The 22882-nt window shown below is 42.2% G+C and overlaps 2 protein-coding genes across 4 annotated transcripts in view; one reads left to right on the forward strand and one right to left on the reverse strand.

Annotated features, from left to right (window-relative positions):
- Positions 1–5892, reverse strand: part of DRAP1 (DR1 associated protein 1) — a 27958-nt gene extending 22066 nt beyond the window's left edge. The window contains exons 1-3 of one of the 2 annotated variants that reach the window (XM_073563256.1): positions 5872–5892; positions 3586–3658; positions 1443–1536 (exon numbers count right to left, since the gene is read on the reverse strand). In XM_073563256.1, coding sequence (XP_073419357.1) covers positions 1443–1536; positions 3586–3640 — 149 coding nt within the window. In that variant the 5' untranslated portion in view covers positions 3641–3658; positions 5872–5892. Of the gene's footprint in view, positions 1–1442; positions 1537–3585; positions 3659–4953; positions 5151–5871 lie in introns of those variants that run through there. The other variant, XM_073563255.1, reaches the window with a different exon arrangement.
- On the forward strand, positions 5274–18847 carry CUNH11orf68 (chromosome unknown C11orf68 homolog). 2 transcript variants are annotated; one of them, XM_073563253.1, is made up of 2 exons: positions 5274–5449; positions 15686–18847. In XM_073563253.1, exon 2 carries the CDS (start codon positions 15696–15698, stop codon positions 16419–16421), a length of 726 nt encoding a protein of 241 aa, XP_073419354.1. In that variant the 5' UTR covers positions 5274–5449; positions 15686–15695; the 3' UTR covers positions 16422–18847. The 2 variants fall into 2 exon arrangements, with proteins under 2 accessions (XP_073419354.1, XP_073419355.1); XM_073563254.1 differs by lacking the exon at positions 5274–5449 and adding an exon at positions 6241–6433.
- The last annotated feature ends 4035 nt before the right edge of the window (positions 18848–22882 follow it).

Raw genomic sequence — 22882 nt, forward strand, 5'->3', positions numbered from 1 at the left:
CTGCTAGATCTGCAAACTACAGCAAACAGCCCATCACTGAAATCAGAGTCTCTGCCCCTACATCATGCTGCTCTCAGATGGTATAGCCAAAATTTGGGCACAGATTTCCTTTAAAGACGAGACGATGTATCCACCTTGCTTCATTCTTTATTAGTTGTGTTCTCCCTCCCCCCTGCAGCTTTTCCTCCTCAGATTGTGTATACAGTTTATTAGATACTCACTAGGAAGTCAATAAATTAGCTCTCCAAGCACTAAGGGAAATGTGGTTTGATAAACACTTAACCTTGATCCTTCCTTTAGGCCTTAGCTTTTGCAAGTCTAAAGCCCCCGTCACACACAGCGATCTCGCTAGTGGGATCGATGCTGAGTCACAAGTTTTGTGTCGCAACAGCGATCTCACTAGCAAGATCGCTGTGTGTGACAGGTATCAGCGACCGGCCCCCCTGCCGGGTATCGCTGATTGTCCTGGAATGGCCAGGACATTTTTTTGATCGCTGGTCTCCCGCTGGCCAGCACGCATCGCTGCGTGTGGCAGGTGGGAAAGCAGCAATCAGCGAGCTGGTAACTAAGGTACACATCGGGTTTCTAAGCGCCGGGCGGCGCTTAGAAACCCGATGTGTGCCTTAGTTACCAGCGCGCTGGTGCAGGGAGCTGGTCACCAAGGTAAACATCAGGTTTCTAAGTGCCGTGCGTCTCTTGTTACCGGCGTGTTGCTGTCCTGATCGCTGGTGAAGCTGCCTGTTTGGCAGCTCACCAACGATCATGTAGCGACACACCAGCAATCCTGACAAGTTCACATCATTGTCGGGATCGCTGGTGAGTCGCTATGTGTGACGGGGCTCTAACCCTCACCGATCAGATCAACCAGTCACAATGATCCTGCAAATTCAGCATCTTTTTTAAGGCAAATGATTGTTTGTATGAGTGGTGGTGTCTGGTACAGAACCTCAGTCCCATTCTTAGGGTTTGATATCGCATTACCCCTAGAAGAACCCATTTAAAGAGTTTGTCCACTACTTTATCAATGATGGCCTATCCAAAAGATAGGCCATCAATTTCAGATCGATCGGGGTCTGACACTCGGCACTCCCGCTAATCAGCTGTTCTTGGTGTCGCCGGCCGCAAATGCTCAATTGCGGGGAGCTTCTCCATCTTCTGATAGTAGCCTTGGCTGTGTACTGCACATCCAGCTCCTATTCAAATCAATAGAAGGCGGATGTGCAGTACTCTGCGGCGGCCACTCTTAGAAGATGGAGAAGCTCCACAATTGAGCATTTTTGGCAAGGATTGGCAGGGGTGCCGGTCCCCGACCGTTCAGACATTAATGACCCATCCTAAGGATAGCTCATCGATGAAAAAGTAGTGGACAACTTCTTTAACTAAACTCTTCAGCTGACAACTAACAAAGTAAAGATTTTTCGGACAAAAGAACAAAAACTCACAGATGTGAAGTAGTCATGGTCTTTGCACTTCGAGACTGCGTCACCTGACAAGCTTTCTTCAACAGCGACTCTAGGAACAGCTCAAGTGCACGGGCTGCCAAAATGTCAAGGAGTATAATCGTTTATAAAGGGTGGCTGTCCGTTCCGAAATCTGTAACAAAGTAGGAGCGGGTCCTTGTCTGGCGACGTTCTGCTAAGAGAAGCCATAGCCAAGGTTCTCCGAGTGCATCTTTTGCATGTAATTTAAACCTATCCAGCAGATTTCTAAAGTAACAATATGGCTTCTCCAAGCGAAAGGTGTCCCCTAAAAAAGGGAATACGTTCTCAAAAAAAAAAAAAAATTACCTACTGTTTAAATCAGGTTTATTTTGTGTTACCTGTACTTTAAAGTTAACAAAATCACCAATCCAGAGGTAACCTTTATATTTAAAAAAATAATCGCAGCCTGAGATGGATGATAATTACCGTATATACTCGTGTATAAGCCGAGATTTTCAGCCCATTTTTTGGGGCTGAAAGTCCCCCTCTCGGCTTATACACGAGTCATATACCGGGGGTCGGCCGGGGAAGGGGGAACGGGGGTGTCAGATCATACTCACCCTTCTCTGCAGCTCCCCTGCTTGTTCCATGTTTGTCGGCGCGGCTCTCTTCCTGCTTCAGCTGTCAAATGGCACCCGCTCATTAAATATGGGCATATTTAATGAGCGGGTACCACGTGACCGCTGAACCAGGAAGAGAGCAGCGCCGACATACATGGAACAAGCAGAGGAGCTGCAGAGACAAGCGCCAGGACCCGGTGAGTATGAACGGGGGGTTGGGAGGCATATTCACCTGTCCCTGCGCTCTGCTGTCTTGCGTCCTCTGCAGTGACATTCAGGTCAGAGAGCGCTATCGCTCTCTGCCTGCACAGTCACTGCAGAGCGCAACGCTGATGAGCAGGGGGCAGCGACGGAGGTGAGTATGCAGTTTTTTTTGTTTTTTTTGTAAGGGAGTCAGGGGCAGCAGCAGCATAACAGGGGCCACTCACTGTGCAGCATAACAGGGGCCACTCACTGTGCAGCATAACAGGGGCCACTCACTGTGCACCCTCGGCTTATACACGAGTCAATAAGTTTTCCCAGTTTTTTGTGGCAAAATTAGGGGGGGTCGGCTTATACTCGGGTCGGCTTATACTCGAGTATATACGGTAGTTAAATTGTTAAATTAAACAAAATGTTGGCAAATGTCTCCAATAGCCTCCTAAAAAGGTCCAGTGTTTAGAGCAAAAGTCAAGTCTGAATTTCCAGGTTGTGGGATCCAATCATGCAGAACGTCGCCCTTCTTGTAATGAAAGCACGAAATCTCACGCAAACACTGAGGGGCCACAGAGTGTAGTGGCATCCCACTTAACATGCCGGGTTGCCAAAATCCAGATGTTTGTACCCGATTTTTGCTAGTGAGGGGCAGTTATAGACATAGGCCAACATTTTAATACATTTTTAATAAATGTTAATTCGTAAAATCACCAAATCAGAAAAAAAAAAAAAAGGGGGCAACCACAGATTGGGGATGGGTACTCTATACATATTTGTAGGTTAAAAGATAGAATAGAACAGCCCTTTCTTAAAAAAAAAAAAAAAAAAAAAATCATAAAATTTACATTACATAATTCTTCAACACAAGCAGTCTATTCTCAGAGGTAAGCAAGTGAAAGAAAAAATTTTTAAGACATTCTGCAATTTTAAATAGAATTACACAGATTTTTTCCTCATTCCTTGAGGCTCTCATAGGAATGAATGGAGAAAATAACTTCCAAACATCACACGATTCAGCGCAGGTTTCGATATATAACGGCGTACCGGAACAAGGCTGATAATCTGACAAAGCATTCATGAATGACCAGACGCTGAAGGGGGTTGTACGCATTTGTCGGATTAAAGCTATAATTATTAATCCATTAAAGTCATCTTTTTACTGTGCAGACTAAAGAAAGAAGGTGGCGCTGGAATCGTATCTACTTTTTAGCATTTACTTAAACACAAAGCTAAAGACTTTTAGCACGTATAAATCATACAAGTAAAAAAAAAAGAAAAAGTTAAACAATAGCTATTAAAAGGGAATCCAGGCAATACATAAAAGTATGAATTACTATACTCAAGGATACAAATTATGACGGGGACCGCTGCAGCAACTTTGCCTATTTCTTCATCAGTTTGCATAATCTTCTTAATCCTTGCCTATAATAAATATAAAAAGATATATCTTTAATATGTATTAACCACATTAAAACCACATTTCCATTTGGTTCATTGCCACCAAATTCACACAGTCAAATACACTGCTCAAAAAAATAACTAAAAAAAAAACCACGAACCACTCCAAGTTGATTAAACTTCTGTGAAATCAAACTGTCCACTTAGGAAGCAACACTGATTGACAATCAATTTCACATGCTGTTGTGCAAATGGAATAGACAACAGATGGAAATTATTGGCAATTATCAAGACACCCTCAATAAAGGAGTGGTTCTGCAGGTGGGGACCACAGACCACATCTCAGTACCAATGCTTCTGGCTGATGTTTTGGTCACTTTTGAATGTTGGTTGTGCTTTCACACTCGTGGTAGCATGAGACGGACTCTACAACCCACACAAGTGGCTCAGGTAGTGCAGCTCATCCAGGATGGCACATCAATGCGAGCTGTGGCAAAAAGGTTTGCTGTGTCTGTCAGCGTAGTGTCCAGAGACTGGAGGAGCTACCAGGAGACGTGGAGGGGGCCGTAGGAGGGCAACAACCCAGCAGCAGGACCGCTACCTCCGCCTTTGTGCAAGGAGGATCAGGAGGAGCACTGCCAGAGCCCTGCAAGATGACCTCCAGCCGGCCACAAATGTGCCTGCGCAAACATGATAAAATGAACAGTCGTTAAAAAAAAAAAAAAAAATACATGTTGTGACGCGAAAAAAAACCCAAAAACCATACATAATAGCTAAGCTAAATTATATAATAAGTATAGCATATAAAAAAAATATATATGTAAAAAATAAATAACAGAATAATAGAATATAAAAATATAATAGAAATGTATAAAAAAAAATATAATAATTCCTCATAAGCTGCGGGTGAGGAGAAGAGTTGTGGCTCTGGGATAAAGAAGACGCTAAAAGCCAGAGAATTATTAATCCCCCCATCATGAAAAGGTTAATACACAGGCCAGAAAGGGCCCACTGGGGAGGCGGTGGGAGACCCAGTGCTGGGACTAGGGGGGAACACAACAAAATGATGGATCTGGACCCAAAATCCAACCAATGCCAGACACAGCAGCAGAACAAAAAGTCGCGGGGACAATCGGCCATACTGTGCGACAAATGCAGCGGCCATAGAGAAAGGCTGGGGAGCGTCGCACAACACACGCAGGAGGCGCCCAGTCACACAGTGCGACAGTTACACACACAACCAGCCCGTGAAGGACGGAAACATGTCCCGGCCCCGCTTGGCGGCCTCAGGTAAATGAAGACCTAGGCCGCAGACCCACCGGCGGGAAGCGGGCGTTGTACTTCTTCTTCTTGCTCGGCATCGTCGAGTGAGGTGGCCGACTGTGACCCACCGGGGGCAGCGAGACCCGAGAACGAGCCACACACCGCAACCGCCGAGAATACTAGCAAGCGATGTTCGTTGGGAGCGGTTTAATAAAGTTTTGTTCTATTGACAAAAAAAGAAAAAAAAAACAGACGCTTCCTGGTGATTGCGGTAGGTTGTTCGCAAAGTAGCTGTTACAATAAAGTTGTTGAAAAAAAAAAGCTCTATTCGTGAGGCAAAAAGTAGGCGGGGCCGTCCTTGCTGTACTGACGTAAAGTAGGCGGGGTCTTCCTTCAGACACTGAACCTCGCGTGTTAATAAAGTTTTACAATAACAAAAACCTGTAGAAGCCACGCCCCCCAAAGGTTGTACAAGCATGGCTGCTGTCGTCTAGGCAACTGGGCCTAGTACCGGAAGTGTAAATTTGAGGACCGGCGGCAGCGGAGCCTCTAGTAAGACTTGTGTGACTCCTGTCATGTCTGTGGTCGTGGTGTTGTGTTAGTGTGAGGGGCTGGAGTGGGGGATGGTACAGAAGAAGGTAAAGGGGCAGACATTGCCCCCCAGCAGCCAGTGAGGGGCTTCCTGCACCCCATTCATTAATGACAGGCCTCTGCCACGGATTTGTTGCCATTTTTATGACCCGACCTGCTCTGCGCCTATAACGTGTCAGTAAACGCTGCCGTCACTGTCACAGGACCGCGTCCTCCGATCGGCTTGTGTCACGACTTGCTGCGAGTTTTTGCTAAAAATTGCGCCGCCTAACCGTGTAACTGCGCTCTACCCAGCAGAAAGATCAGGAAGCAGGAGGTGGCTCAGAGGGGTTTTCTGTTTTCACAAAACTGCAGTTTGTAACAGAAAAAAATTCTTTACTCGCCCTCCCCTGGTCCAGTGCTGACTCTCCACTTCTGCTTCCAATGTTTGTTACTTTCTTCAGCGCTGATGTCTCGCCGGTAATGCTGCGGCCAATTGGTGAGATCCACGGCACTCACAAGGTAGATGGCATGAACCTCTGATCTTAGTGATTGGCTGCAGCGTTAATCAATGAGATCAACGGCTCACAAGGTAGATGGCATGAGCTGCTCAGCTTAGTGATTGGCTGCAGCGTTAATCAATGAGATCAACGGTTCTCACAAGGTAGATGGCATAAGCCTCTGAGCTTAGTGATTAGCTGCAGCGTTAATTAGTGAGATCAACGGCTCTCACAAGGTAGATGGCATGAACCTCTGAGCTTAGTGATTGGCTGCAGCGTTAATGAGATCAATGGTTCTCACAAGGTAGATGGCATGAGCCGCTCAGCTTAGTGATTAGCTGCAGCGTTAATCAGTGAGATCAATGGCTCTCACAAGGTAGATTGGCTGCAGGGTTATCAACAAGACATCAACGCTGGAGACAATACGAGGAGCAGTGGCGGAGACTTACCACTGTTCCCTGGTGGGGTGAGAAAAGAACATTTATTTATTTTTTAAAATAAACTGACTGGAGACACAAACCTTTTTAAAGTTAAAGGGGTATTCCCCATCTCCAAGATTCTATTACAATACATACGTAGTAGGTGTAATAATATTAGGAAATGCCACCAGTTAGAAATGTATAGTTCTTCTGATTACCCCATTTGCAGGGCATTGCAGTAGCTTAGGTATCCATGGTTACAACCACTCATATAGTGTCAGTTGTTAGTGGTCTTAACCATGTATACCTAAGCTACTGCAATGACCTGCAGATGGGGTAATCAGAAGAACTAAAAAGTTAGAAATGTACAGTCATGGCCAAAAGTTTAGAGAATGACACAAATATTATATTTTCACATGATCTGCTGCCCTCTGGTTTTTATGTGTGTTTGTCAGATGTTTTTATCACATACAGAAATATAATTGCAATCATATTTGAGTAACAAAAGGTTATATTGACAGTTAGAATGAGTTAATGCAGCAAGTCAATAATTGCAGTGTTGACCCTTCTTCTTCAGGACCTCAGCAATTCTCCCTGGCATGCTCTCAATCAACTTCTGGATCAAATCCTGACTGATAGCAGTCCATTCTTGCAAAATCAATGCTTTTATTTGTCTGAATTTGAAGGTTTTTGTTTGACCACCCGTCTCTTGATGATTGACCACAAGTTCTCAATGGGATTAAGATCTGGGGAGTTTCCAGGCCATGGTCCCAAAATCTCTATGTTTTGTTCCCTGAGCCATTTAGTTATCACCTTTGCTTTATGGCAAGGTGCTCCATCATGTTGGAAAAGGCATTGTTGATCGCCAAACTGCTCTTGGACGGTTGGGAGAAGTTGCTCTTGGAGGACATTCTGGTACCATTCTTTATTCATGGCTGTGTTTTTAGGCAAGACTGAGAGAGAGCCCATTCCCTTGGCTGAGAAGCAACCCCACACATGAATGGTTTCAGGATGCTTGACAGTTGGCATGAGACAAGACTGGTGGTAGCGCTCACCTGGTCTTCTCCGAATAAGCCGTTTTCCAGATGTCCCAAACAATCGAAAAGGGGATTCATCAGAGAAAATGACTTTACCCCAGTCCTCAGCAGTCCACTCCCTGTACCTCTTGCAGAATATCAGTCTGTCCATGATGTTTTTTCTGGAGAGAAGTGGCTTCTTTGCTGCCCTCCTTGAGACCAGGCCTTGCTCCAAGAGTCTCCGACTCACAGTGCGTGCAGATGCACTCACACCTACCTGCTGCCATTCCTGAGCAAGCTCTGCACTGCTGGTAGCCCGATCCCGCAGCTGAAACACTTTTAAGAGACGGTCCTGGCGCTTGCTGGTCTTTCTTGGGCGCCCTGGAGCCTTTTTGGCAACAAGGGAACCTCTCTCCTTGAAGTTCTTGATGATGTGATAGATTGTTGACTGAGGTGCAATCTTTCTAGCTGCGATACTCTTCCCTGTTAGGCCATTTTTGTGCAGTGCAATGATGACTGCACGTGTTTCTTTAGAGATAACCATGGTTAACAGAAGAGAAACAATGATGCCAAGCACCAGCCTCCTTTTAAAGTGTCCAGTGGTGTCATTCTTACTTAATCATGACAGATTGATCTCCAGCCCTGTCCTCATCAACACCCACACCTGTGTTAATGGAGCAATCACTGAAACGATGTTAGCTGGTCCTTTTAAGGCAGGGCTGCAATGATGTTGAAATGTGTTTTGGGGGATAAAGTTCATTTTCTAGGCAAATATTGACTTTGCAAGTAATTGCTGTTAAGCTGATCACTCTTTATAACATTCTGGAGTATATGCAAATTGCCATTAGAAAAAATGAAGTAGTAGACTTTGTAAAAATTAATATTTGTGTCATTCTCAAAACTTTTGGCCATGACTGTATAGTTCTTCTGATTACCCCATTTGCAGGGCATTGCAGTAGCTTATGTATCCATGGTTATGACCACTAACAACTAACATACTATGAGTGGTCGTAACCATGGATACCTATGACCTGCAGACGGGATACGCGACCTAGTGAATCAGCAGAACTATGCTATATTTTTAATTGGAGGTATTTGCTAATATTATTATTGTTGCATCTTCTACATATTGGGATAGGATCTTGGAGATGGGAATACCTCTTTAAGTTCTCACGATGAGTTTTGACAATGTAAAATATCGCCACGGGAAAAAACAGCATTTTACGGTTCCAAGAAAGTGGATACGATTTTTAGAAATCTCCTGCCCACTCTGCTTTTTTCTTTTTTAACGCGACGTAAACTGACCCGCGTTGCGTGTTTCAAGTCCTCAACATTTCAATTTCTCTTGCTGGTGCACTGAGTTTTACGTGCGAATGTTCCCCATAGATTTGCATTAGATGCAGAAAATCCACAGGTAAAATACGCACATGCATTTTTAGGGCATTTTTTTACACTGCGGATTACATCCGCATATAACTGTAACAATAAAGTTTTGCCAAAGCCAAATTCCAGGAAGTATCAAAAACAAAGCAACTTTATTTCAATCATGACATCCTAACAAGATACAAAAAAGGCAGGGTCAAAAACGCGATAAAAATGCAACGAAAAAAATACAGACCTAATTTACTTAATAGATGCAATAAATCTGCAACATCTGAAACTCGCCAAATGCTCAACTTGGGAACGTAGCTTTAGGCCGGTTTCACACGTCAGTGGCTCTGATACGTGTAGTGAGTTTCATCACGTACCTGAGACACACGTAGACTCAGTGATGAGCGGTGACGTCACCACTAGTTACTGAGCATGCACCGGCTGCTTCTATTCATTCCCCAGTAGTTTACAGTTGGAGCCGTCGCATTAGCAGCGCTCTGGCTGTAAACTGATTAACCCGAGATGGATTACGCCGTTGGATTTAACTGAGTACCGGACAGGTATGTATATTGTTGGTTTATTATTTTATACTTTTTTTTTTTTACAGGAGAACAATGGCATCCTTTTGGATTTAGGAGTAGAATAAAGCTTTAAACACTGTGTGTAGTGTATTCTTTCATTAAAAGACTTTGTTCTTATTGTGTGTTTATTTAACCCTTGAATAACTCTAGGATTAGTAATGGATCGGTGTCTTATTGACACCTCTCCGTTATTAATCTGGGCTTAATGTCACCTTACAATAGAAAGGTGGCATTAACCCCTTATTGACCCCACTTGCCACCACTACCGGGCAAGAGGGAAGAATCTAACAAAGCTCCAGAATAGGCATATCTAATAGATGCGCCTTTTCTGGGCAGCTTGGGGCTGCTTTTTTTAGGCTGGGGGGCGCCAAGATCAGTGGCCCCTTACCAGCCTGAAAATACAAGCCCCTAGCTGTTAGTTTTGCCAGGTTGGTTCACAAACTGAGGGGGACCCCACGTCGGGTTTTCATTCATTCTTCTCTCCTGCTCACTGTTGCCGGCAGAGCAGGAGAGAATGACAGCCGCGTTCAGCACCAGCCGCCGGGAACAGCGCTTACTGTAGCGCTTCCCCGGCGGCCGTCTGTGTGGTCCTGATGCGGCACACGGTGGTACCACGTATCCACACGGACAGCTCCGGTACCATTTTTTTCGGTACTAGAATTATCTGGATGTGTGAGACCGCCTTTAAGAGGACCTTTCACCACTTTTTACATGTTAGGCCGGGATCACACATGGGAGAAACTCAGACGAGTTTCGCATGTAAATACCCGGCACTGCCACCTGCACTCAGGAGTGGAAAGTGCAGCTCCATGCATTGCTATGCACGCTCCGATCCGAGTGCCGGATATTTACATGTGAGACTCGTCCAAGTTTCTCGCATGTGTGATCCCATCCGCAAACCAACTATTTTTATGATAAAGAGACTAAGAGTGGAATAAGAGAGAAACAAAAAAGAAACAACAGCAATGTGTAATAAATAAATATATAATATACTACAAAATAATGAATAAGCGATGTGTCTCTTTCAAAAGTGGATGGCAGACCATCCGGTATACATAAGAAAAAAACTAACTCGTGATGTAAATGGGAGAACCAGAATAATGGGAATGTGTATGTGAAGCACTAAAATAAAAGCAAAAATATAAACAAAAATGTGTGTAATAAAATAAGCCTTTATTGTAAATTTGGCCAGACAACAACGGCAATAGAAAAATGTATCTAAGAACATATAATAAAATTGACAAGAAGACCGCACAATGAATTAATTGTCAAGTATCTATACTTATAATAGTATCACCACTATATAACAGGAATTGTTCAGATAGAGCATATATAATAATCCCCATGTGGAACAGCAAAAAACATGAAATGAGTGTAATAAATGGTGAAGTGATGAAAATTATATATATATATATATATGAAAATAATGTAATTAATGTTCTTTTTGGCATACCGCTTCCACAACTATTTGCCTCTCAGGTAATACATTGTGCTGTATATTCAGACCAGTACTTTATCGTACAGGCGTTTTATTGGGGCGCATTCTATTGACATACCGCTTCCACCATTGTCTGGTTAATTGCCTTCCAGGCAGTACATAGCGCTGTATCGTGCTGCTCAATTTGGGCCAGCATTTTGTTGCACAAGCGCTTCATTATCCATTTATATATATTAGGTCTATGTTCATTGTGGCCCATGTAATTTGTGCAGCATTGTTCAGCGTGTGTGCTGTCTGACTTTTGGCTCTGGCCCATTTTTACCACATAGCGCTTTGTATGGTATTTTTCAGTGGCCCCTCATATAGCTATTATATGGTGCACATTTATTACTAATTTTACAAGTGCATCATTACTTTTAGTACTATATTTTTTTCTTATGTATCTTCATATACAGCCATCCAATTCTATACAGTGCTATTATTACTGTTTTTATTATATTTCTCCCAGCATTTTTTGTGTGAGTTCAGCATCTATTTTTTGCAAATAATTGTTTTTGCCTTATTTTTCACCATGCTGAGTGTTTTTGGTTTTCAGTATATATATAATTTTTTCACAGTAGTTTTTCGTATTATTCACCTACATTGGTTTATATATACACATATACCTTGTTTTCACTAGTGATTTCCACATTTTTGTTAATTACATTATTTTCATTTTTTACACATATACATATATATATATATATAATTTTCATCACTTCACCATTTATTACACTCATTTCATGTTTTTTGCTGTTCCACATGGGGATTATTATATATGCTCCATCTGAACAATTCCTGTTATATAGTGGTGATACTATTATAAGTATAGATACTTGACAATTAATTCATTGTGCGGTCTTCTTGTCAATTTTATTATATGTTCTTAGATACATTTTTCTATTGCCGTTGTTGTCTGGCCAAATTTACAATAAAGGCTTATTTTATTACACACATTTTTGTTTATATTTTTGCTTTTATTTTAGTGCTTCACATACACATTCCCATTATTCTGGTTCTCCCATTTACATCACGAGTTAGTTTTTTTCTTAAGAGTGGAATAAAACATACCATAGTTTTTATTTCTCTTTTCCGGAGATATGGGGTGTATTGAAGTCACTTTTTTAGTCTTGCATAGTTAGTTGACGTTTTCTTGTAAAAAAAAAAAAAAAAAAGTCTTCAAAATAGCTTACTCAGTTTAGAAAACTTACTCTAGGATGTGACTGGAGTGAGATGCACCTACAAAAAAAGTGTGACATTTGGTAAAAGTTACATTTTATGAATCTGTCAAAAATATCTGGATAAGCAAAGTTTTTGAGGAAGAATGAAAAAAAATAAAGAGAGGCAACTAAAAAAGTGGCAGAGAATGTATTGAAATGAAGGCGCAAATACTAAATCAGTAATAAAGGAGGAATTTCTCCAGAATCTATGGAAATGGCAATGATGAATCAGGGGCCATGGGCTTCTAAACTTGAGCGCACCTAATATGCTAATTTCCTTCAATCAAGGGGGCGATAGCAGAGATTCTTTTCTGCATACGTCTGCTTTTTCCCCTGTATGACGTTGCCCAATCATAAAAAAAAAATCAGTGTCATAAAGGGGAAATAAAGCACCAGGGAAGCTTAGGGTCCCGTTTCACTTAGCGACGCACCAGCGATCCCAACAACGATACGACCTGGTAAGGATCGCTGGTGCGTCGCTAGTAAGCTGCCAAACAGGCAGATCTCTTCAGCAACCATCCAGCAATCCTCGGCAGTCGTTGGTACCTTGTCACACAGCAGCTTTTCTGATCGATGTCAGCCTGCGTCCCTGAGTTCTGCATTGCTAACGAGGTCGCTTGTCGGGTCAAACACAGCGATGCGCACTGGCCAGCGGGACACCGACAATAAAAAAATGGCCCAGGACAGTCGAGCATGATCAGCGATATCCAGCGGGGGGGGCGGTCACCGGTCGCCGCTGCGTGTCACATGGAGCGAGATCGCTGGTATCCAACGTAAACATCGGGTAACTAAGAGCCGCGCGGCTCTTAGATACCCGCTGTTTACCCTAGATACTAGCATGTGCTGGTATCTAGGGTAAACAGCAGGTATCCAAGAGCCGCGCGGCTCTTAGTTACCCGGTTTACATTGGAAACCAGCGTCGCTGATCGCTGGTCTCTCGCTGCCACACGCAGCGATGCGTGCTGGCCAGCGGGAGACCAGCGATTAAAAAATGGCCCAGGACGATCGTGCACGATCAGCGATACCCGGCAGGGGGGCCAGTCACTGATCCCTGTCACACATAGCGATATCGCTGGAGAGATCGCTGATGCATCACAAAATCAGCGATCTCGCTGTGACAAGGCCCTAACTGACATTAACAAGTGATGGGAGTGGAGGAGAGCTGTGCTATTAAGTCATTATATTATGCTGTGTAACCACTGGAGATAAATAGACCCTAAGCTTTGTATGTGACCAATGCTGCTTGCACACTGCAGCTCTCCTCTCACAGCACTGTCATGGCATTCATAATGTAATGACTTGACAGTGTCGGGAGACTAGAGCTGCAGGATATGAGCAGAGTGTCATATACAACACTTTATCTGTACCAGATATCAGGACATTACTCATTAATAGTGGGGATGGTTACATAGCTTTGTTTGTAATGATTTACGAGAAAGCTGGTAGCTTTTTATCTTGAAACAGCTTTCCATCATTTTGCTGTGGGTCTTTTCTATTACTTCCTCATTAAGAGAACAATGAACATTTTACTTCTTTTAACCACTACAGGGTTTCTAAATCCTGAAGAGGTTAAAACAAAATACTGAATATGTGGTCAGCAATATCGTTTTTACATTGGAAGGAGCAAAAGGAGGTTTTAACATAACTGGATGGAAGTGCCGACCTCCTTTCTCCCATTCCATTAGTTTCTGGGCATCACCAGCAAGACCTGGCACCCACCGGTTTCAAGTTTTCCTATTCTGTTGATCATCAGGCGTAGACGAGCTTCAATTTTATTTCTGTGTTACAGTTTTTACATTGCTTGTCGTTATGTACAGTTTTTGCTGCGCTTTTTCAGCCGTATTCCGGATGGTCACGACCACAAGTATGAGATTTGCGTGTATGCGTTGACTTTCCGACTAGACGTACGCGGCCTCGCTTAATACCAGTGAATGAATCTAGACCGGACACATCTAGTGGCCGGCAGTATGCAAATCAAAAATGTGGTCATGTGACCACCTGGGACCATAGAATCCTGACAGTGAGTAGTGCGCGCAATGTGAGGATTCGCAAGTATTCAGTCACATAGAGTGACTGCAGACTTTAGCATCATGCTTAAACGTGAGAAAGAAATTTTTTGCCTTCAGCTGCTATATTCTGAGAGTTAATATAATGAAACTAGGAAACAAAAGAGCGCAATAGGGTCTTATCTGGTGATAAATGGAATAGATATGAAAAAAGTCTACTCACCCTTTCCAGGAGAGGTATAAGCATATAGACTCGCCGTCAGCTTGCTGCACGCCCGAAGGTCCACTGCGTAACCTCCAATGCAAATTCTTAAGGATATAAAGTTATTCTCGGGCTTGCTGTGCGCTGCTTGACCGGAATGAAATCACCACAATGTGAGAAATTTGACCATTTAATTCCCTACGTGTTTCAAAGTGTGAAGAAGTGGTTCACACTTTGAAACGCGTAGGGAATCAAATGGTCAAATTTCTCACATTGTGGTGATTTCATTCCGGTCAAGCAGCGCACAGCAAGTCCGAGAATAACTTTATATCCTTAAGGATATTCTGAGAGTTGTATGAGGGCTTGTATTTTACACGGCAAGCTGTCTTTGTGATTGATGCCATTTTGCAGTCATGAAAGTGATTCTACCAGTTTTAATTTTTTTGTTTTGTTTCAGCATTCTTAAATATTTTTATCAGTTCACACAGTTGCGATAGCATGGAGAAAATGTGTTTGTGTAAACTTCGAAAATTGTTTTAACATTTTTATTAGTAACGTGGCAGACACCAGGGGCTTTAGTAGTCCCATGGTAGCTAAAACAACCCTTTGTCACCTTAGCACAGTGGGGATGATTGACATTGGACACAAACATACCTCTCTTCCTAATCTTCTAGATTCTGCTGTCTTGATTGACTGCGGCATATAAGAGGTAAAGCTGGAGTCACACATAGCGACTCACCAGCGATCCCGACAACGATATCAACGTGTCAGGATCGCTGGTGAGCTGTCACACAGACAGCTTCATCAGCAATCAGCACAGCGGCGCCAAGCGCGCGGCGTCGCTGTGTTAGTTAGTTACCAGCTCCCTGCATCAGCGCGCTGGTAACTGACGTACACATCGGGTATCCAAGGGACGCGCGTCCCTTGGATACCCGATGTGTACATTAGTTACCAGCTGATCGCTGGTCTCCCGCCTGTCACACGCAGCGATGCGTGTGGGCCAGCGGGAGACCAGCGACAAAAGAAATGTCCAGCGGTTTCCTACAGCGATCAGCGATACCGGCAGCGGGGCCGGTCGCTGATCGCTGTCACGATCGCTGTTGTCACAAAACTTGTGACTCAGCAGCGATCTCGCTAGCAAGAGCGCTGTGTGATGGGGCCCTTACACTGTTGTGGTCGAACCTTGCGTCTATCACAGCATGTATTTTTGTGTGCTAGCAGTATAACACAGCCAGCACCTGATTTGTGTTTGCTCCTTCTGGTTTACTCCTACGTAGTGAAAATTTTGACTCGTCTTTCTCCAGAAGCATTTTAAAGGCTATGAAGTCCCAAAGAAAAACAAACAAAGCATTGTTAGTATTCTTGCACGATTAGTTTTTATGAATGTAGTTATATTATTTTTATTTTTTTATCTTTATCCTTGCAGCTGTGCAAACATGTTAAATTGTGAGGAGGGTGAGCGAGTGTCGAAAGGAGCAGAAGACCATGCTGCCGAGTCCATGGCTGCTGATATGGATCCCTGGATAATCTTTGATGCCCGCAAAACTCCACGAGCGGAATTTCATGAGTGGTTAGAAACGTATCGTCCTTCCAGGGTCCCTCGTTTTGGAGATTCTGAAGAAGGATCTGGTCCAGTAGGGTGGATTGCTGTTTATGGCCCAGGCTACTGTCCACAGGTTGAAGGCGGCAAGAACCTTCAAGATGCCTGGGAGAAGCTCCAAAGTACAGGATGCACAGTTAATTATGAACTTGTTCGAGAGTTGGCACTTAATTATGGAGTAACATCTGGAAAATGGCTGATGCATTTAGATACTGGATTTAAAGTTGACCACGCCTGGCGTGGATTAGCTACTGCCGTAGTAGAAGGTCGGCTTAATGTTGCTAAAGTGAGTCCTCACCATCCTGAAAGTAAGCATGTGATATGTGTGTATACTCAAGACTTCACAGATGAAGAAAGTATCATGCAAACAGATGCCGTCATTCGGAGTTCTGGGGTGAAATGCTTACTGACCTACAAGCCTGATGTGTACACCTATTTAGGCATTTACAGAAACAATCACTGGCAGATATGCCCCACTATCTATGAAAGCCGATTTGATTTGGAATGCATTCCTCGACGGTCCAGAGTTACCAATAAGGTTACCAATATAGAAGTTACTTGAAAAAAAACAAAAACCTCAAGTTGCACTAATGCTTAAAAGTTCTATAGAAATTTTTCCCAAATGTTATCACTGAGGCTTCATTCACGCTTCCAATTTTTTTCTTGAGAAAATTGGAAAGTTTTTATTTTGACCTAAGGTGTGATTTTTGAAGGACCCATTGCCTTGCTTTGCTGAATTTGATCCGACCGTCGGATGAAAATCAGACATGTCTACGATATTTTCCACGAACCACTTGATCCGCGGTAAAAACAGACATGTGAAACAGGCTATCTGTGAAAAACACGGGTAGCACTCTTAGGCTGGAGTCACACACAACCATTAATAATTTTGTCCGATTTTTACGGTCCGAAATCACACAAAGGTTTCTTGACCAGTGATCCGTCTGTCATCCGAATTTCCTGTGATGATGCGATTTTAATCGCATCTAAGCATCCGTTCGACATCCGTCTGCCGAGATTTTCTCGCAGGCTTCCAAAACGGACATATAATAGAGAACAATGACAGGTTTTCAAACACAAAGGAAAGAATAGCTATAGACACATAGTATACACACTATATATATATATATATATATATACACACACATACACACACACACACGTCATAGAGACACAAAATATATATATATATATATATATATATATATATATACACATTTATAATTCATACAGTTCTTCATAGCAGAATAGCCGCTGAAACATTTGCCGGCTTTTGTAAAATCATTCCCCAGGTGTTAATTTAAGGGGTTAATTCGTTGTTAAAAATTGCGGGGACTCCCGCTGACGTCACTGAGGCTGCAGGGATTCCCCGCAATTTTTAACAACAAATTAATTAACCCCTTAAATTAACACCTACAATTCCTAAATTTTACAGACAAACCCTCATCTAATTACTAGTGATAACCATTTCATGGTTTTTTTAATATGTCTAACTGTATGTAAACCATGTCTCATTTCATGTCGGGTTGGGGAATGATTTTACTAAAGCCGGCAAATGTTTCAGCGGCTATTCTGCTATGAAGAACTGTATGAATTAATATATTCTATGTGTATATATCTATTCTTTCGTTTCTTTATTTAACCTGTCAGTGTGGTTTTACTGTATTGCTAAATGAATTGCTGGCTTTTTGTAAAGGACACCGGTTGCGATTTTATCGCAAGTCACACATCTGGTCCGTTTGTAATCCGATTTTTTATCGCACCCATAGACTTGCATTGGGGAATCCCATCCGAAAATCGGTGACAATTGTAGCATGCTGCGATTGTCTCGGTCCGAGGAAACGTTCCGATAAAAAAAAAATCAGATGATGGGAGCTGCCCCATCGAATAACATTGGGACGAATGCAATGCGATTTTTTTTTATCGCATTGCATTCGTCCGAGTTTTTCGCTAGTGTGACTCCAGCCTAATGCAAAAATCGGACGTGTGAATGAAGCCTGAGTGTAGTTTGTTACTGCTAATGTAAAACTTTTAGTAGTTCATTTATTGATTTTTTTATTAGATTATCTAGTATAATTGTTTCGTAGTTGTAAAGCGAGCTTCCAGTCCAAATTGAAAATGTATAATAAACATACCCGGTGAATGAACAGACCCTGCCACCTTTGCTCCGTTCTGGTGCACATTTTTCATCTTCACAAAATTATTAACAAAATGAATGACTTCTGTGGGGGGAGCACTCTCTTGGAAATAGGCACACAACTTCCACTGATGATGATGACAGAAGGAATAGGCACTGCGTTGACATCATAATTATTAATTTCAATGTTTGTATCATTTGTAATATAGTTTATGTATTCCAAATGGGTAATTTCTCACTATAATATTTAGAAAAATGGAGTAAAAAAATAAATGAATTAAAGGCGTTGGACAACCCCTTCTCAATCCCTGTTTCTCCCTTGTAAAATAATACCTTCTATTCTTACCTTGTGTGTCGGCGCCATTCCCACATCATCGATTCCGGCTTTCCCCGAGACTGCATGGCGTTATGTCATGCGATCCCTGTGGCCAATCAGCCCTGGCTTCACTCTCCTATCTTTTGGACTTATTACATACATTTGGAGGAAGTGAAAGAGCAGCAGCTTCCTCCGGATTTATGTGATTTGTCCGAAGGCAGGCAGAGTAAAGCCAGCACTGACTGGCCACAGGGATCGCATAACATAACGTCATGCAGTCTAAGGGAAAGCCAGTAACCCCACCACTGGAATGGTGCTTGCACCCTGAGGCTGTGTGCCCACGTTGCGTTTTTTCAAGCGTTTCCGCAGCGTTTGTGCCGGCTCATACACTGCAGAAACGCTTAAAAGATGCTTCAACTTAATTTGCATGCTTTTTGTGCCAATGCATGCGTTTTTAACCGCTCAGGAATCGCTTAGCGGCTAAAAACGCAGCATGCTCATTTAATTTCCGCATTGCTGAGCGTTTTTAGCCTTCCCCAATGTTCCCAGACAACGCGTGTCAAAACGCGTCAAACGCGTGGCTTTTTTGCACAAAACGCACAAGAAACGCGCGGAAAAAAGACGCGCGTTTTCTGGGAAGGGGATCAGTTTCCTGAGCGTTTAAAAATAAGTTATTTTTTAATGGCTTCAGTAAAATTTCAATAAATAAAAATGTGCATTAGTACATAAACATTATTTAACATGAGGTTAAAGTAGATATTACTTTATGGGCTTTCACTTTTAAAAGCCTTTTTTCATACATGCTTTTTATTTATTCCTTCTCTTCATTCCTTTTAGTTCGTTCCCCAGAACAGAGGGATGTTGGCTATACGTATATTTATGAATAGTCAAATTTTTACTTTGGACTTGAGCTTCTTTAGTTTAATATTTCTACTTTCTCTTTGTAAATGCGTTTACTTATATATGTGGGTGAATATGTTTGTATGTATGAATGCTGATGTTAATATGTATAAAAAGAAAAAAGTCTTTGCATGCAACACAATTTTTATCATACAGATAAAGGCTAATAAGCAGAGAACTGACTATACGTCTCTTTACTTGCTATCTGCAGCTTTTCTTGTATACATGTGGTTTTAGGTGCAACATATCAGTATGATCCTAAAGTAATGATTTACATGCCTTCATATCCTGCCTTACCAATGCAAACACTTTGTTTTAAAGGGAACCTGCCATGTAAAAAAAAAAAACTACTATTAGCCTAGAGATATGGGGGCTGTCCGCTATTAGGACAACCCCTTCTTAAACCAAATGTTCAGCTCCGATAAAGTAATAAAGCCTATACTCCCCTTCCGTCGCCAAGTCTCATAAATAAAATGGTTTAAGCAAAGTATATGATAACATATGGGGAAAATCTGCAGTGTGCTTAATTGTTGACATTTTTCTTCACAATGAGGTGATCTCTTGAAAAAAAGGATATGGAGGGACTTTTGGGACCTCTAGGCTGTGTGCACACGCTGCGGATTCATCTGCGTGGATTTTGCAAGATCCGCAGATAAATCCGTAGGTCAAAAGACCTGCGGTGTATCTGCGGATTAGCCTGCAGTTTTGCCCTGCGGTTTCACCATCTCCACAATGGTGGATAGGAAACCGCTGCAGATTCCGCAGAATGACATGTCAATTCTTTCTGCAGTTTCAAAACCGCGGAAAAATCCGCACCGTCTACACAGCGGGTTTTTTTTCCATTCATTTGAATGGTACTGTACACCACAGCTAAAACTGCTGCGGGTCCGCAGCGGCCGAATCCGCAGCGTGTGAACACAGCCTTAGGGTACGTGCACATGCGGAATGCTCTGCGGATTTTTCCGTGCGGATTTAGTAAAATCCGCAGGATTAGCCTGCGGGTTTGCCCTGCGGTTTATCACCTCTACCATGGAGGAGATGGAAAACCGCAGCGGAATCCACAGAAAAGAATGACATGTCAATTCTTTCTGCGAATTTGAAACCGCGGAAAATTCTGAAGCATCTGCACTGCGGTTTTCATTTTCCATTCATTTTAATGGTGCTGTACAACGCAGCGGATTCTGCTGCGGATCCGCAGCGTGTGCGCGCACCCTTAGAAGCTTGGAAATTTGTACGTATTCTGACAAAAGAAAAGCAGCTTCTGCAGCTGACATTTTGAGTTACCTTACTGCCAAAGCCTGTCTGAAGAAATGTAAAGTCTGACAAATCAGACCATTTTATTTATTTTTTTTCTCCCAAAGAACAATTCGGTGTGGCATATCATTCCTGGGGATGAAGCACTATTTAAAGATGAGATACATGAGAACTTAATCTGGTATTGTCAACCCTAAATGAACAAGATGCCAGGAACGCCAATGGCTTCTTAGTATCTGAACGTAAGCTCTTTCACCTGGAAAAGCATATCATTGAAGGCAAGGTTAAGGAGAGTGCACAAGGGCTTAGAAGAACTTTACTTTGGGGAATTAAACCCCAGTTTTTATCATCACAGGTGGTAAGGTAGTATATTCTCTGTGTGTTCTCTTCACCTGCCACCCATGTGAAGTGCAGGTTGTGTTACTTTCTGTATGCCCTCCATGTGTAGTACGGGGTCTCTGTACCTGCTCTCTAGGACTAAAATTAATTTAAATTGAGGTTAACCCCATCATCCATGTCATCCTCTCATCCTAATCCTGCAGCTCTAGAGGTGAATGAAGTATAAGACATGATGTGGCAGCAGGATATCGGATGCAGTTCTGAAGGTGACTGGAGTATAAGATGTGATGTAACAGCAGAGCGGTGACTGGAGTATAAGACAAGGTGTGCAGCTCTGAAGGTGACTGGAGTGAGAATAAGACAAGGTGTAACAACAGAACAGTGACTGCAGTATAAAACATGGTGTAGCAGCAGAACAGTGACTGCAGCTCTGAAGGTGACTGGAGTATAAGACAAAGTGTGACTGCAGCTCTGAAGGTGACTGGAATATAAGACAAGGTGTAGCAGCAGAACAGTGACTGCAGCTATATAGGTGACAGTAATATTAAACATGGTGTAACAGCAGAACAGTGACTGCAGCTCTGAAGGTGACAGGAGTATAAGACATGATGGAATCCACCTAAACTTGGCAAAAAAAAAAAAATGTTACTTGGTGCACAAATCCTCAGTAGCACGTACCTCGCACAGCAATATACCTGACGACTGGTTACAAGGGGCCAGCAAAAACAGCAGCGTACATTATAGAAAACCGGCATTTCAATTCCTTCACGATGAGGCCAATTTTTTCTTTTTTTTCCTCTCCTTCTTCCTAGACCCATAATTCTTCAAATGTTTTTGTCCACACAACCATATGAGGGTTTGTTTTTTGTTGTTGAACGAGTTGTACTTTTGAATGACACCATTCATTTTACTACATAGTGTGCTGGAAGCCGGGAAAAAAAATCTCCAAGTGGGGAGAAATTGTGGGGAGGGGGACAAAACACCATTCTGAAATTGTTTTATGGGAATTGTTTTTACAGTGTACATTTTGAGATAAAAAATGACCTCACAATATAATTCTGCTCATCAGTACAATTTCAACAATACCCACCCTATCCAGTTTATTTTAGTGGTGGTGAAAAAAAAAAAAAGTTTGCCAAAACATTAAAAAAAAATTAAATTTGTGGTTGTGTCTCCATTTTCTGAGACCTGTAAAGTTTTTATTTTTCAGTCGATAGAGCTAGGTCACTGCTTATTTTTTGCAGAATGAGATGATGTTTTTATTGATACCATTTTGGGATACATGTGACATTTTGATTACTTTTTACAGTATTTATTGTGGCATGACCGCGTAAAAAAAACAGTAATTTGGGCTTTTGTTTACGGATTGGGTTAATTATTCTTATTCTGATAGATCGGACTTTTCTGAACTCTGATACCAGAGATTGTATTTTTAATGACGGTAAAAGGGGAGTGATTTGAATTTGTCTTATATTGTAAATAAATATTCTAACTTTTTATTTTTTTACTTGTTAAAGCTGTGATCATGATCACTTGCGCTATATGCAGACTGTCAGCAATCCATCAGCTATGCCATGTATAGTGAAAATTCTAATATCCTATGAACACTGGCTTTCACAGGAGTATCATAAACAGAGGCATAGGGGTCTTGGACAGACCCCTGCCTGTCATGGCAACCCATGGGATTTTTAGTAATCTTATGCCCACTGTTTTCTTTTTTTTCCGCAGCATAAACGGACCTGCGGTGCATTTCAGAATTGCAAAATGTCAATTTCTTTTCCTGGTACGATGATTTCTCCTCATAGCCTCGTATTGGGTGCATTAAATCTGCATGTCAAATAACCCCCCAAAAATGCCTAAGCACTAAAAATGCTTGTAATCTGCACAGGACTGTATCAATAAAGTTTCGAAAAAGCCAAAACATCAGGAAGTAAAGTATCAAAAACAAAGAAGCTTTATATAAAAAAAACATTATAAAAACCGCGAGGAAAACCTAATTAACATAAAAAGAGCAGAAATTCTGCCCCATCAAATACTCATCATGGGAACATAGCAATGATCTCAAATGACCGATTCT

Source organism: Dendrobates tinctorius, unplaced genomic scaffold (genome assembly GCF_039654945.1).
Source record: "Dendrobates tinctorius isolate UK_male_01 unplaced genomic scaffold, ASM3965494v1 ptg000384l, whole genome shotgun sequence".
Classification (NCBI taxonomy): Eukaryota; Metazoa; Chordata; class Amphibia; order Anura; family Dendrobatidae; genus Dendrobates; species Dendrobates tinctorius.

Coding starts and splice junctions, on each gene's coding strand:
- CUNH11orf68 (XM_073563253.1), top strand. CDS start 15,696: ATGTTAAATTGTGAGGAGGGTGAGCGAGTGTCGAAAGGAGCAGAAGAC.